Here is a 15,345-nt window from a genome sequence, read left to right on the forward strand (position 1 = left end):
GCAGGAGGAGAACGTGAAATGAATGCCTTGTTGTGAAGGAAAGGGCATGACAAGATGAAGACATTGATTCCCGGTGTAGTTCCGGCGTTTCAGGGTCATGCCCGGGTGTGGAAACGAGAGACGCACGTTCTGGACGCGGCCAGTGCATTCAATCAGGTGGATATTTTTGCCTACCTTTATACTCGGCTTTGCATCTGGTGGTCGTTCGGTCCTTCGCTCCGTCGCTGCCTATTCCCTTCTCCATCATCTCGTCTTGTAGACACAGGGCTTCAGGACTTTTGCCTCTTCCTCTGGCGGAATCTCGCTATCCTCCCCCTCATAACCCGACCCGCCAGCGCCAGCACCAGCCCGACCATTTCCCTTCATCTTCGCCTCCTCGATCTGATATTCCCTTCCATTCCACTTTAGCCCTTTATATTTGCCAGCACTCGGTACCCCGGACTTGACGAATACCATGCTGACGAACATCTTATTCGATTTGTCCACACTTTCTTCGCGCAAGAGGAAACCGCGCCGAGAAAAGACACGGACAAAGGCAGATATGTCCGTCCCGTCTCCTGTTTCCTCGGTGGTGGTCGAGTCTTCCACAAAAAGTTCTTCTCGGATATCATCATGGCTACCCTCCGTTCCGTCGGCACGGGGTTTCCTGAGCTTGTGTTTTTTCCGCTTCTTACCCACACTGTTTTCCACGCTTTGTCCAGGCTGTCTTTTCGCCCTTCCAAAGCGGGATTTGACCTCACTTACCCAGCATTCTCCCTTTCCATCCCCCCTCAGTATTCGCCATGCCTCTTCCACAAAGGTAATCCAATTCGTGCCCATCAAACTGAGACAGAAAATCGCTATATCCACCTCGCCGTCTCGTAATGGTAGGGAGGAGATATCTGCCTTCGCGACCAAGGAGTTGGGAGCGTGGAGATCGAAGTTGTGAAATTTTAACTTGAGGGCTTTGATGACAGATTGGCAGCTACGGGCGAGAGGAGCGTCACCGCACCCTAAGTCAGCAATTGTGCAGAGCCCCGTTTTGCGGCGAGGGAGCGGAAAGCCCTGTAAAGGGCTCTTTGATTCCTTGCCTGAATGCTGTCTCTTTGAGTCGTCGGCTGCTGTCGCCGGTATTTGTCCTCTCGTTTTGATTGCAGAGATATATTTGTCTACCGGATTGACAGGCCATGAGTCTCTCACTTGTTGCGAAAAGCCGGTGTGGTACTCGGAAAAGAGGTCTGGCGAATTGGTGAAGAGGTCCATAGCGACCGAGGAAGTAGTCGTGTAGAGGGTCTCGTTCAGGTGCCGGAAGCGGGCTGATGTGAGTTTATTGCGCATTTTGGCTTGCAAAGGGGTCAATTTCGCAGGCAGCGGCAGCACTTGTGAGAGAGCTTTGGTGATATTATCGCGCGGAAAAGGCTTCGAAAAGGGTGTTCCTGCATCGTCGTCGCTAATCCTTCGATTGCTATTGCCTGCTTTGCGTCTTTGACGGTTCTGGACTGACTGCTGCCGGGCACTGTATGTCGGTCGTGACTCGTCATTGTTTCCCTTCCGGTCGCTCTTCCTATCTGTTGCTGAGATGTCTTTTCTGCCAGCCTTGTCTTGTTCACTATTTCGGTGATCATGTCCCTGATGTCCGTGCCCCTGCTCTGTCCTGGCAGCTTTGGCCCCTGCGTGCTGGTTCCATAGTTTCTCAAGCTCAGTCCCCGAGACCTTGGAGGCCTGAAGACGGTCGGGAAATGCGTTCTTCCTCTTTTTGGAGGCCGAAGTGGAAACACTGGGAGGTAGTTGGGCGTTACCGCCAGGGGGAAGACCTTCCTGCACGAGAGAAGTTGAGTCGACGGCCCAACCTGGAACAGCAAACATGATACGTAGTAGACCTTCAAGACCAGGGTTCTGAGGAGGGCTTCATTGAAGAGAGTTAGTTATGATGCAGGTCTCGGATGGTTTCCAAGCCAGTGTTGGCGTAGAGCTGGCGCAGGCAGTGCATGGCACTTTGAGAAGGTGGTACAGAAAAATTTACTCGGTACGTTCCCGCAGCCCGCAGCCCGGAGCCCGCAGCCCGGGTCTGCCCAGGCCAGCCTGGCAAGAGCCGCAGCTTGCAGGTTTGGGGGCGGCACGAGCGGGGCCTCTGCCGGTTCCATCGCTATTGGTGTACCCAGTACTAGCCCGCGAGACTTCAGCCCAACAACCACCTACGCCTTATCGACTGATGGACGTTCCTCTCCGTACGAAACCTTACACGCCACCACCTCCATCTCCCCGAGTCTGTAGCAGGGTACTCGGTACCAAGCAGGTATTCTCTCGCAGTTCTCTTCTAACATACCTAGGTAGGTAGGTTCCATCGTCCCCGCAACTGGCAGGCTTCAAGAGATGTTTGATGTGGCCATGGGATGCTGATGATGCCAGAGACAAGCTTCCTCCTCTCCCCAATCGTTCATCTCTCACTTACTCCTCTTTACTCGGTACCGTCGAGACAGTCGCCTTCTCTTCGCCCGCTTATTGATGGCGTCCCCTGCTCGCTACGCTTTCAATCGGATTGCGTCTTCGGCAAGACTTGCTAGGCTAACAAGACGTGGCCGGCATGGATCAAGACTGGGGTCGCGGAACCTCTGCCTCCTGTGACTGCATGGCGCTATACCTCGTCTTCATAAGCCCTACCGGGCCTACAAACAATGCCCCTGCTGCCCCGGAACCGGCCAGAAGGAAAAGACGCGATACCTAGCCATACGGATTGCGCAGGAACGGGTTAACCTCTTTCTGACTATAGCGTTCCTGCCCCGCCAATGGTTCGACTGTTTATCCGTCGCTACCTCCACCATGGCACCCATTAGATACGAGCGGGCTAACATCTTCTCTGAAGAATCTCACCCTTGACGGGTCGACAGCTCTCCATGGCTCCACCACGCACCATCGAACCCAGGTTCGGCGCCGTCTGTCAACCTGGCCTTTCAATGCAGGGCGGCGACTCAAGGACCTGACACCCGTGGGCTGGTTCGAAACGTCCATGCAGCCCCAACCCTGCATCAGCAGCAGATCGTCCAGAAAAGGTCATTGTCTCAACGCCGATTCAATAATTCCTGGCTTAGCGCGCCGACTGAGGCGTTGTGGTTACCACGTGTTCACATGCGGCAGAAGATCGCCATACGAGAGTGTGCAGGAGCCAGGCTCTCGAGCCCCAAAGCTTCAAGAGGTTTCCCGGCCGCCATCCTGCGAAGAACTATTGACTGCACTTCAGTGGGGCCAAATAGCAAACACGTTTAGGATCCAGGAAGCTTGCATTGCTAGTGTGGGTTTGTTGACCCTACTACCCCTATGGAGCACTGTGCGGAATGACTGTCGCCTTCCCCTCGCTGCCCCGTCCAGGCGGCGCCCTCCTGGGGTTGTAGACCATCTCGTCGATCCATCTCCCGGCCGATTGTCAACGACCGGCCGTCCATCAATGTGACCTGACTCGCAGGACTGTAACACTCGATGGTAACGTTTGACGATTTGACCGTTGTGAAAGTACCAAGAACCCCATCATTAGCCAGAAGATCGACTTCTCCACTGCAAAGAATGACGAAAAATACAGTTCCTACTTCCACCAATACTAGCTGGTCCAAGCGTCTCGATATCACCATCTCTTGTCGGGAACTTGTGTATTGCAGCAAAGAGGACCCCAGTGGTGCCAGTCCGTTTGGCTGCAGCTTGGGCCATGAAGAAAGCTCACCCCAAACTAGGAAAGGAGGCAAAATTATACCCTTGTCGATGCCATGCTCAACATCTCTGCTACACCATTTTCAACGAAAGTGCTCGGGACGGTCTTCACCAAGTACAAAGCTTCATTAGCACCGCTTTTTGTCACAAATCAGCCCTACACTTCTCCATCCTGCCTTTTCCTTCCTGGAAAACGCTTGCTGGCTGGTGCCCAATCCTATGACTTTGCTTCTGCAAGCCGCCACCTTGCCCACCCCCGGCCCCCCTGCATTCCGTTACTAGTATCCTGTGAGGTACCAAACCGCCCTTCGCAGGCTTTTTCCTGAAGATGCCGGGTCACTGCAACCGCCACACCTCTGTCGGGACTGTTACTATTTGTGCACACTGCAAGGGTCCCCTTTTTCTATTGTAGCACATGGAGGACCTTCTGTCGGTCATAACGAACCCACCAATCATCTGAACTCTACCCGTCGCTCTGCATATGCGGCTGCACAGACTGTCAGTATCACGACCTCCTCATATTGTGGGTGCCGGTAAGTTGACCACCGTGCTTTCAGTGGAGACATATCGGCCCTCGGCAGATTCCAGTGAGTCTAGGAATGATATTCCACTCGCGGCGTATCCTTTTTGCTTCCCTCACCGCAATCGGGTCTAGCAAAAGACAATGAAGCCCGTTCCTATTTCTTTTGGAGGAACATTGTGCGCTATCGCAAATGGGTATGGAACATAAGACCTGTATCCAGGTCTTCTGCCGGCACCAATAGTTGGACAGAGAGCATTTCTCCGCAGTGCATATCCTGACTTCTCGGAACTTTCCCACTTCTAAACTGTTTTGTTCTCCATGCGTGGTCCAGCCTTTATTTTGTTATCAGTTCATCACAAGCCGCTTTGAAAATCGCGGCATCCAACTTGCATTCAGTAATCCCTGATCTATCAAGGCAATCGTCCTGATGCCTGGCAACTAGGGATCAATGTCTCCCAGGCCTGACGAAGAGGAACCCGTTGATGTCAAGAAGTCTGGCAGTAAGCCAGAAGAGGCGGCGGCGGCGGTAGTCGACGCCACACCGAAGCAGGCCGCTAAGAAACGGACCAAAACCGGCTGTCTCAGTGAGTCTGATCTGTGTCCTCCATCCCAAGGCACCTGGCAATTGTGAAAGACAACGATGCTGATGTCTCCTTCAACAAGCATGCCGCAAGAGACGGTAAGTTATCCCTCTCCCCTGAGAGATTGGTCTTTGCTCGGAACTGCCTCTTCGGCATCGGTACGAGCTAACAGATATTTTCAGAATAAAATGCGGAGAAGAAAAGCCAGTAAGCCTCGTCCTCAATTCTGCATACATTCGTCAACACGTCCTGAATTCAGTCTAGGTGTGCAAGAACTGTATTAAGTCGAAGCGCGAATGTGCGGGATATTCTCAGCCCGTTGTATACAAGGAGCACAATCAAGGACAGACTGTCGCAGCCCATGAGCCTCGCGATCGGTTATCATTTCAAGATCAAGATGTGACAGTTGCACTCGGCCAACGCTGGCAGCCAGAACAAGATTACCTGGGACTGCATCATGATTTCGGTCAAACGAACCCGTCGCCCTACAATCAATTACCTTTTGGCGCCAGCTACCATGCCATGCCGTTTGCTCCAGCCCTCCTCTCGAGTCACACAGACGCTCCACTTACAGACACTGAGTATGGGTGGCAGAGTGCTCAACATCCATCGAACCAGTCGTACTATGGTTTGGCCGAAACATCGGGAGGGGATGTGCCAGGATTCATCTCATCGGACAATCAAGCTGGTAGTTCCGCCGCCTTCTTCCCTCTAGATCCTCGATTGACGGATCAGTCGGCAACCTTCACCTTGCACCCTCCTTTGGCGCAGATTCAAACGCCACAGTCAGCATTCCCTGCCCACAATCACATTCTCGCATCACAGCAGCCAGCCCTTGTACAGTTTCATCAGCGATCTGCTCCGCTGTCATATCAGTACGGCGTATCACCTCTACCTATAGAGGGTATGTAGGCGAATACAATTGTCATCCATCAAGCTCTTTTATCCGGTGCTAAGCTCTTCGCAGAACATGTGGCTAGGCAATACAGTGCGCATAGTAGTATGCATCAGCCGGCGTTTATAAGTTCCTCATCCCGTGGTCTTTCTACGATACACCGTCCTACAGATCAACCAGCTGTCGATGATTATGAGGACCCGGACGATCCATTTGATGTTGAAATGGAAGATTCAAACTTATCATATCAAGAAGCTGCAAATAATCTTACGGAAATACTGAGTCGTGGCGGGCAGCTCGATCCGCAGGCTGCGAAATTATACATCCCAAGAAGGACGGAGTATCGGACTGTCGCGACGTTCCGGCCGGCAGCAACACAATCACCGCTCCGAGACGAGAGGAACGAGCATATATTCTGCCATTTCGTTGAAATCACGAGCAACACGATATCCATCTTCGAGAGGCATCATTTCAGTCCTATCGCGGCCCCTGCTAGAACTCTCTGGAATTTCGCAATACCCGCTCTGGCCTTGTCGCATGCGGCACTTGCTCATGCAATCTTGGCACTGGGGGCTCTCCATCTTGCGAAATTGAACGACTCTTCAGAAAATCTTGCCATCAAGCATTTTACCTGCGCCGTTCGAAGAGTTGGGAAGCTTCTGGGCCTTCCAAAACGGCGGCATGAAATAGCGACGTTGGCTACAGTTCTAGTTCTCGGATACTATGAAGTTGTTTCTGGTGACCATTCAAGATGGAATCTGCACTTGTCGGGGGCCATGAGGCTCCTACAGGAGCATGACTATGCTGGACTGACTCGAACTGCGAGACGCATGCGAAATGGCGCAAAGGCGAGAGTTACTCAATGGACGGCTCGGTTTGCGTTGACCGAGGAGAACTATGCTCGCGTAGCAGGCATTCCTCTTGCCCTACTCGATGACATCGACTGGGAAGTCGACCAGGCGCTCATCTCTCGGCTGACAGGCCTCCGTGTGGACTATGATCATCAATTCCAACCAAGTTTCAGCTTGCGTTCTGCGATGCCGGAACTCAGCGAGAAAGACGTTGAAGATTTCAAGGCGAAGATGGATTTGAGGTGGTGGTATTGTAAGCAAGATGTTTTCCAGAGCATGGTCTCTGGCGATCGGCCCCTTATGCCTTTTGAGGACTGGATCTACTGTCCACCCAGAGGTCAAATTGGTCGGTGGGATAACCCATACGCCACTTTGGATCATCTGCTACTGGTCATGGCTCGCCTTGCAAATTTCGGAGGCAAAGACCGTGGGCGCAAGCAACGAGCGGTGGCTGCTCAAGGAGGGCAATGGAAGCCACCTAAGTGGCTCTTTGGACCTCAAGGTCAGCCCGGCCCGCCAGGGAGGAAGGAGAGCTCTGCTCAGGCAGGAGCAAGACCTTCAGCAGCACCCAGTGCCAACGAGGGCAGAGTCAGGCAGAGTAAACCTGGCTTACCAGGTGGTTCAGGCCCAGGACCGAGCGCTGGTCCCCCAATGCTCGGGATGCTACCGCCTGCGTCCGAGCCTCTGCAGTTGGATTCAGCTTTTCGATCCATGGACGCTAATATTAAGGATGCCGCATTTGCAACCAAACGAGAGCGAAAGGAGTCAACACCCCCAAGCAGTCTCGAGGATGACACGGCAAAAGCACTTGCAGAGTATATTGAGATAAGCAAAGCCTTCGATGTCTTCGCAGAAGCCTTGGGCCCAGATTTCGAGCCTGTGAAGCACAACGGACCCCCGGTCGCTACACCCTTTGGGCCGGCCCTTATATACAAGAACGGCGCGGTCGCGTGTGTATGGTTGTGCTACTACGTTGGACGCATCTCATTGCAACGGCTCCATCCTGAGATGCCGCCGGCTGCAGTGGTTGCTGCTGGTGTCACTGCACATCTCACTCGAGAGCATACGCAGATGGTCGGTAAGATCTGTGCAGGGCTATACTCAAGGCAGCTGTACGGTCAGAGCGGAGCCCTCGATCCAAGTTTTGCAGGCTATATCATGGAGAGCACATTTTTCCTCCTGTTTGCAGGAATTCAGTACACAGACGCCGCGCAGCGAGGGTGGACAATAAGCAAGCTCAAAGACGTCGAACGCAGATGTGGATGGCGTACTTCGGGTGCCATTGCTGCCGCTTGTGAAACTGCCTGGGAACGAATGGGTCAAGCAGGACAAGGTCCTCCGTACGAGCGAACTCTAGCTTCCCGCAGTGAGGACATCCGTGTGAGCAGGGCATCGACAAAGCCATCACCATCAAGCGGAGAACCTTCGGATGCCGCCGCAGAACAATACGAGTCTGAATTTGTGAGCCACGATCGGAGCCTCATTGATCGGTCTAGTTCTTCTCGGGTGCACTGGGCGCTTGGCTTGCTCTCGGTTGAAGAAGATATCCAGAAGATGGCTTTGGAGGACGGATAGGTCGACAATGGCCATAAGGCCGGTCGCACTTGCCGCTTGTTCTAGAGGTATATGTGTGTCCCTCCCTCGGCGACACATTTCCTCTTCACCAAGAGAGCCACCTCAATCCGACATTGCTTCACTCCGATTCTCCTATCCATACCCTGTTTTCCGCACATCTTAGAACACCGTATTCAGCGATCTATCGCCTTGTGGTTCTTCTTCACCTCCAGCACAGAGCTTTCCTCTAGTCACAGAAGTTCTTGCTGGGATATCGACGCCACTGCCTACCTCTCTCATCGGAGTCTTGGTCATGGGGTACCAAACTGGTACCTCCGCGCCTGAGAATACTATCTTCAAGCGCAAGAGACATGCCACAGACCAAGATGAAGCGTCTTTCAGGAAAGAGGTCACTTCCTACTGGGTACTTTGACATCTCTCCCACCCTATATGGCTCCTCTCAAAGCGTCTCCCCCGCCGACATTAGCCCCGGTACACAGCTCCGACGACACTCACAGAGCACCACTCGACGTCCCTATTTCCGTTTCCATCCGGAATACGATGCCATACACAAGAGAATACACAGCCATACCACTAAAACAGGCCGGCCTGGGGAAATCCTTGGTGCGTCAGAGACGCATACACTCCCACGTGAAGAGACCCTTTCCGGAAAGCCTAGAACTGGTCGATCAGCAGAATTTTCTTCCCTGCACTCGTCTCGACGTTCCTCTGGGGCGTCCGCGAAGAGTTCGCCTCCATTGGGTGTACGACCGACGAAAGAAAGTCATTCATATCCCTTTCGTCGGCCGAAGGTGAGCCGTGCCCTGGCGAGGTCGCCTTCTTGGACCACTAGGGTCGAGGGGAGAAATGCCTCAGCTGATTTCGCTCGGCGACCGTCTTCGACTGTGTCAGAGACGAAGACGCAGACGAGCGTCGGCGACATCATTGTTGTCCGGACCGATCAAACCCCGTTAAGGCCGCCATCGAAGAGTATCCCTCCTGCTGAAAAGTCCAAGACCGGTTCTATCAAGGTGGAGACAGAGTTCACGGAGCCCGACTCGCGTCGTAGAAAGACTCAGTCTTCGGAGCAGCAAGGCCAAACATCGTCTCGCAGAAGTTCACTCAATCCCAAACAAATCCTAACGATCCCTCTTCATTATATCCGCCGTGCGAGTCTGCCCAAACGCGCAAGGACGCCAACCATTACTGAGCCGCAACCGTCATCAAACGCAAGAGATACACGAATGGCAGATCATACCAGCCAGCTCAAGAGGAACTATACATCAGAGACACTTCAACGTGTGACTGGAATCTTGCAAGAGATAAAACAAGGACCTCAAACCTCGCTGTGGCCGCCTCAGGTCATAAGACCGTTAAGGTGGAGAACCTTTTCAGACAAGTCGTTCTCACAAGGAAAAAAGGAACCGCAGACCGTGCAAGGCATTACATCTGAGATTGGCAACAATCAAAAATGTAGTGGTGAACAATTCTCGGACATAGAATCATACACTTCAAGCCAGAGAAATCTACGCTTGGGCGTCGCCCCTTCCAATACTCCAGACGAAACAGCCACTTACAAAGTTAAAAGAAGCCCTAGTGCAGAGACCGAGGAATTCCTGAGAGTCGACATTAGTGTCAGAGGAGGGACCAGCTACCTACCCAGCGAGGCTCGTCGAATACACACTCCACCACTGCCGGAAGAAGGCGCAGATGGCCGATGGAAGGGTTTTTTCTTCGACTACAACGCCCCTAGACGGCCTGGCAGCCTACGGGGATCAGACAGCGCTGAAGCTGGAGTGGACAGTGCCAGCACCAGTCCAGAGAGCACCGCAACCTTGGGTCATCCCTTGTCCGCACCAATCAGCAAGAAGCTAGAAAGGACCCAAAGCAAGAACAAACGGATCCTGGCAGGGGACTGGTACGATGTGAAGCTGGCAGAACTCGACTTGGGAATCCAGGCCGACCAAGGAGAAATGAACAATGCCAAAGAAGGGGACAGAAGAGTCAACTCGCCAGAGTGTCTGTCTAAGATCCAAAAGATCTTGCAGGAGGCTGAGCAATTTGACTTGACCATCCCCGAGCATCTGCCCAGCAGCCCGCTGTGTCCAAGACATCCCAGATATTGGCGGGTGGTCAAGGGAAGAGGCAGCCAATTCAGGGGCTGTTGGATGCATGGAGTTGGTGTCTTCGAATAAATGTGATCAAGCAGCCTTCCGTCCTCGCCCGATACCAGAAGTAAAGAGGATGTTTGTTTTATTTTTACTTTTTTTCTCCCGTCGCTAGCCTGGCTACCCCGCTGCCTCGAGGACTACTTGGTGGTTGCAACGGTGTATATAGTTTCATTCTCCCATTATCATTAATTTGAAAAGCACATACTCACATATCATCATATCAGACTCCTTTCTCTCTGTGTGAAATCCTCCTCTCTCACTCACGCTCGTACTCGCAGGGATAGAAATACTGGACGCTAAAATGGGTTGGACGAATTGGGTGGGATAGTGCCCCATGAACGACCAACCTGCAATTGTCACAAGGGCCGTATCTGTACTCGAGGGAAGCGTTCGTGGGTTGATCAACTTGTACTTGTATATTGGGGGCACTCCTGAAGACGCCTGTGCAGAACGGTGGGTTTTAGTCGCCCTATCCTGATCTCTACAACCATCTGCCAGAGCCATCCGTTCGTTTGCTAGCCGCCATGCATATGTATCTAGCCATTCCATATCCTCGAGTCTTCCCTCCATTTCTCAAAGGTGATCCCCCGTCCCGTCTCGGATTATCCTCACTCCTCAGCCAGAGTCTGGCCCTCCCTCAACCCCTCCACTTTCAACTCCTCTCCCATCGCCCTCTGATAGATGTCCCTCACATTCTCCGTGACGGTCTCAAAATGACTCGACGCATCAAAGCTGTTACTGATGAAGATCTGATCGTTCATACCGCTCTCCAACGGCTGATATAGTGGAATCGGTGGGCCCATGAATTTCTCTTCTATGCGGCCAAGTCTTTCGAGCCCCGGCTGCAGTTCGAGATGGTGGTTCGCAGAGGTTTCGGCAATAGTGGAAACGATTGCGACATAGTATCCTTTGGGACAGACATTGTGGGCAGAGGATACCATGGCGATGTAGATGTCATGTTTTCGCCCGACTTGGGATTGTGGGATGATGAGTTGCAAGGAATCGGCATCTCCGGTCTTTTCAAGCGGGTGGTTCAAAATGCAGATGGCTTTGAGTAGGTGGCCTACAACTTGGACCTTGCCAGGGAAGTAGGAGGGGTCCCCGAGGATCATCTTGGTCTTTGTGGTGAATTTCATGCCTTCTTCGTTCTCTTCCCCTCGTTCTCGCATAGTTGCTTTGATGCCAGAGATTTTGTTACCGTCGTACAGAAACTCGTCCACGGCAGTGTTGAGCATGTATGTTCCCCCGTAGATAGCGGAGAGGCGGGCAAAGCCTTGTGGAAGTTCACCTAGGCCGTAGAGCGGGTAGATGTATGGTGATTTACCGTAGCGGGCCATCGAGTTGGCGTATAGGCGAATTCTCTCCACGGTCTCCTTGGCCATGCCGGGGGTGTTGAGATATTCGTCGGTCGGGTACAGGGCCATAGAATGACCGATGAAGTCTCGTGTGGAGGGTTCCAGTCCGAATTTATCATAGACTTCTTTCATCGTGCACTGATTCATATTCATTCCTGCAGTAGAATATCAGCTCCATCCGATGGTAATTCCGGGATTATCTTTATCCCCACCATAGTGTGTCGCTGGGTTGTCTTCCTCAAATGCACCCACCCACTCCAGAAATTTCTTTGCCCTCCTCTTCTCGAATAGGCCCATCAACGGTGAACTTAATGCCTCGGCAGCAGTGGAGGGGACTTTCGCAACTGTCGCGCGAGGACCTGCGCCTTGTTGTACAAAGCTGCCTGCGATCTGTTTGAATTCGAGGTATCGTGTGACATCGGTTGAGACGAGAATATTTGTGAGTTCGCCATTTGCCATCAGGAGCTTGGGCACTAGATCGATGTTCCAGTCGTTGGTGCGGCCGTATTTCTTCCATGGCTCTTCACCCGGGTTATGGTTTCCATATCTCTTGAAGAGCTAGATAGAGGGAAGGTCAGATAGGTTCCCGGTCTTTAGAGAATACCATGCTTACAGCTTCGATGTTGACAGATGCAGCCTCGCTGTGCATTCCTGGTCAGTTTGAATCCCAACATCATCTTGTGGAGGCTGCGGATCTCGTACCCGCCGTAATGGTCATTTCGATCGATATGAAGGACTTTCTTGCCTTTGACGGAAAGAACCCTAGGATGAAGTTAGCGAAAATGGCTTCCCATGAATGGTTGCGTTAATTCTTACCCAGAAAGCACACATTCCGTTAAGCCTAGAGGAGGTCAAGTCAACAAAAGGTGGGGTTGAGGGAGAGATGGCGATCATACCTGTGCCGAGGACGATAACATCATATTCTGGGGCAATTTCCTCCATTGTCGAAGGGCTCAGATGAACGTCGGTCGAGGGTTAGAGATCGTGGGAGAGCAGGGACAATGGGAAGAAGTACAGAAGGTCAAGGGTCGGTGAACATGTTGTCGCGCTATACCACCGCAGGATGCCACTGCGCTCTTGTCGAAGCGCAGCGAATGAGGTCATCCCTGCCAAGACATACTACGGTTTAGACAGTGTTTCCCCCATGAAATCCCAGCCTTGCGAGGGGAGCTCAGCCTCGTCAGCGACATCTCAACGTTTAATCCTACATACAGGTCGTCTAAGTGTGTACTCGTTGCACCACGTCGTCCTACAAAACTTTGGAAAATCTATTTCTCGAACAAGGGCTTCGCCATCGCGACCTCTGTGGGGCGAAAATGGTCATGCCTCGCCCGTCGCCGCAGTAGGTCTCTCGGCTTCTCGCTTCATCCGTGCTCTAGAAATGTCGATCTGCTGTGTCAATCTCCACGGATAATCGAATGTATCCAAGAAGATTTCACAAAGCTAGAAAGATTTTAGTGCGGGATCTTACGCGGTGCGTGTAGCAAGACGTACCTGGATATTGTTCCCACTAGCAAAATCATCGTCGTTCAGGACTGCCTCCAACTCTTCGACCGTCTTCGTGGCTCGACTCTTCGCCTTCACACTAGTGTCCTCTCTTGCTCCAAAGAACTCGAGCATCTTCTGGTAATCCCACAACACGCTGACGTCGTTGTATCCCTGCTCTGGTCCGTGGATTGCTCTTTCAATAGCATACCCGTTATTGTTGACGACAAAAATGATGGGTTTGAATCCATATCGGATATATGATCCAATCTCTTGCACTGTCATCTGGAGACTTCCTTCGCCGACGATCAAAATGATGCGCCCGCTGTGGTTCAGCTCCTTTGCCGCGATTAGGGCGCCGAAGCAGGCGCCAACGGTGTATCCGATGGATGACCAAAAAGTTTGGGTGATGAATTTGATATCAGGTGGGAAAGTGGCATCTGGCATTCCAAATTGAGCTGTCCCAGATTCTACTAACAGGATGTCGTCTTTCCTCAAGAACCGACCGAGTCGTTGCCAAACATACGATTGTTTTATCTCTCCAGACTTTGAGTCGTTCAGCACGGGTGTCTCGAGTCTGGGGCTTTTGGGAGGACGGGGAAGGTTGTATTTTTGAGGATTTGCTTTCAGCTCCGCAACCAGTCTTCTCAGGACAGGCAGGAAATGGACGCCATCGAATTTCTGATCTTTAACTTGACATGAGTCGTGTCCAAGGAGCACGAGATTGTCATCCTTGATTTCTCTCGTGAACCCCCCGGTGTTGGAGTCTGAGAGAAGTGGGCCGATGTTGAGGACCAGATCCGAACTCTCGATACCCTCAGCCACCCCGGGGAAGGACACTCATAACGAGTTAGTGAATGGAAAGGAATTTAGATCTGACTACCCACCTTTCCCATTGTATAGCCCGTTGAAATAGGGAAGTGTCTCGTCGATGATGCCTTTAGACAATGGGGTAGAATAACTCGGGAAGTGAGTCAGCTCAGCCAGCTCTCTGGTCAATTCCTGCCCGCCGTGTCGTATTGCGAGGACATCGGCCAAAATCACTGGGTTCGAGGCATTCTCAATCAAGGAGAGCGTACTGCTGACAATCTGGTCTTCGGTCTTGCCATCTCCGTTCCGCACGGTCACGTCCAGCGGCGTCTCTAGCCGCTTTGCGTCCAGTTGCACCGACACAGCATCGACGGGGACGTAGATGTAGACCGGAAGTCGACTCCGTATGCAGGCCGCAATGGTTCTGTCTATCTCCTCTGCCATGGTCTTGTCGTCCATCAGGTATGCATGGGTTTCTCGGATGGGTGCTGCCATATGGATGTAAGTTGCGTGGTCCATGTTAGCTTTCATGGTGTGATGCAACATCGCTCGCGCTTTCTGCAGCGATCTCGCCGGCATGCCGACAATATGAATCATGCCTGCATGCTCTGCATACCTATTCTCTCCTCAAAACTTTCAGTCAGCAACCGGTCCAGGCCAGCAAAACGTCCACCCACAGGCGCCTGGGTCGAGAATAAACTTACGCGCCTCCCACGCCATTCATCGCCGACAATTCCCCAACGGCATACGTCGTGATCAGCGCAGCCGGAGAGCCTTTGATCCGCGTGTAGCCATCAGCAGCATATGCGCCGTTGAGTTCATTACAGCAGCCGATCCATTTCAAGCCTGAGACGTTGTAGATTTCATCGAGAAGAGTGACTGAGGGGTGAGAGCGCCGGGTGGTCAGAGTGTGATCTTGTAAGTATGCGGACAAAGGGTAGTTGGACGTACGATTAAAATCACCTGGGACGCCTAGAATATGCTCTGTTCCGAGTTGCTTGATCCGTCGGAAGAGGTACTGACCCATGCATATAGTCGACGCAGACATGATGGTGAGAGTGAGCTCACTTTCAAACCAGTGTGAGCAGAATGAGGAGAAAAGGTAAACGTGATGGAGATATCCTCGCAAGGGGATGAGGACTGTGGAGGAACTTAAAGCCAGCTATATAGTGTAAGATGAATAGGCGGAAGAATGATATATACCGAGTAAGCGGCGAGCGGGAAGGCTGGGGGACCGAGGCTGTGGGGGAAGCCCCCGCTTATTCGCGGATGTGGGGGTCTGTATGGGTGTGAGAGCGAGCGAGCGAGTGAAATCGTGCCTGTCTCATTTCCAGCTCAGTGTCATTGTCAGATTCTAACTCCCACCTGACATTGCATCTCAGTGACACCCAGATAAGAGTTAGGGCTCGCAAAGCAATATGCACCAGAAGTATTATAATCAG

General features: G+C 52.4%; 5 protein-coding genes across 5 annotated transcripts; 2 read left to right on the forward strand and 3 right to left on the reverse strand.

Annotated features, from left to right (window-relative positions):
* Positions 1–243: 243 nt before the first annotated feature.
* Z519_07867 (uncharacterized protein) lies at positions 244–1,845 on the reverse strand (the record flags this gene model as incomplete). The annotated part of the gene is made up of 1 exon (XM_016765597.1): positions 244–1,845. One exon carries the CDS (start codon positions 1,843–1,845, stop codon positions 244–246), a length of 1,602 nt encoding a protein of 533 aa, XP_016618566.1.
* A 2,804-nt stretch (positions 1,846–4,649) lies between these two features.
* Z519_07868 (uncharacterized protein) lies at positions 4,650–8,103 on the forward strand (the record flags this gene model as incomplete). Its single annotated transcript, XM_016765598.1, has 5 exons — positions 4,650–4,785; positions 4,865–4,880; positions 4,965–4,989; positions 5,047–5,686; positions 5,750–8,103. 5 exons carry the CDS (start codon positions 4,650–4,652, stop codon positions 8,101–8,103), a joined length of 3,171 nt encoding a protein of 1,056 aa, XP_016618567.1.
* Positions 8,104–8,468: 365 nt separating this feature from the next.
* Positions 8,469–10,277, forward strand: Z519_07869 (uncharacterized protein; the record flags this gene model as incomplete). The annotated part of the gene is made up of 1 exon (XM_016765599.1): positions 8,469–10,277. One exon carries the CDS (start codon positions 8,469–8,471, stop codon positions 10,275–10,277), a length of 1,809 nt encoding a protein of 602 aa, XP_016618568.1.
* A 584-nt stretch (positions 10,278–10,861) lies between these two features.
* Z519_07870 (uncharacterized protein) lies at positions 10,862–12,550 on the reverse strand (the record flags this gene model as incomplete). Its single annotated transcript, XM_016765600.1, has 6 exons — positions 10,862–11,763; positions 11,821–12,166; positions 12,222–12,249; positions 12,311–12,370; positions 12,425–12,449; positions 12,505–12,550. 6 exons carry the CDS (start codon positions 12,548–12,550, stop codon positions 10,862–10,864), a joined length of 1,407 nt encoding a protein of 468 aa, XP_016618569.1.
* A 378-nt stretch (positions 12,551–12,928) lies between these two features.
* On the reverse strand, positions 12,929–14,951 carry Z519_07871 (uncharacterized protein; the record flags this gene model as incomplete). The annotated part of the gene is made up of 4 exons (XM_016765601.1): positions 12,929–13,051; positions 13,103–13,932; positions 13,981–14,519; positions 14,608–14,951. The coding sequence occupies 4 exons, from the start codon at positions 14,949–14,951 to the stop codon at positions 12,929–12,931; spliced, it is 1,836 nt and encodes a 611-aa protein (XP_016618570.1).
* Positions 14,952–15,345: the final 394 nt, after the last annotated feature.

This window comes from Cladophialophora bantiana, assembly GCF_000835475.1.
Source record: "Cladophialophora bantiana CBS 173.52 unplaced genomic scaffold supercont1.11, whole genome shotgun sequence".
Lineage (NCBI taxonomy): Eukaryota > Fungi > Ascomycota > Eurotiomycetes > Chaetothyriales > Herpotrichiellaceae > Cladophialophora > Cladophialophora bantiana.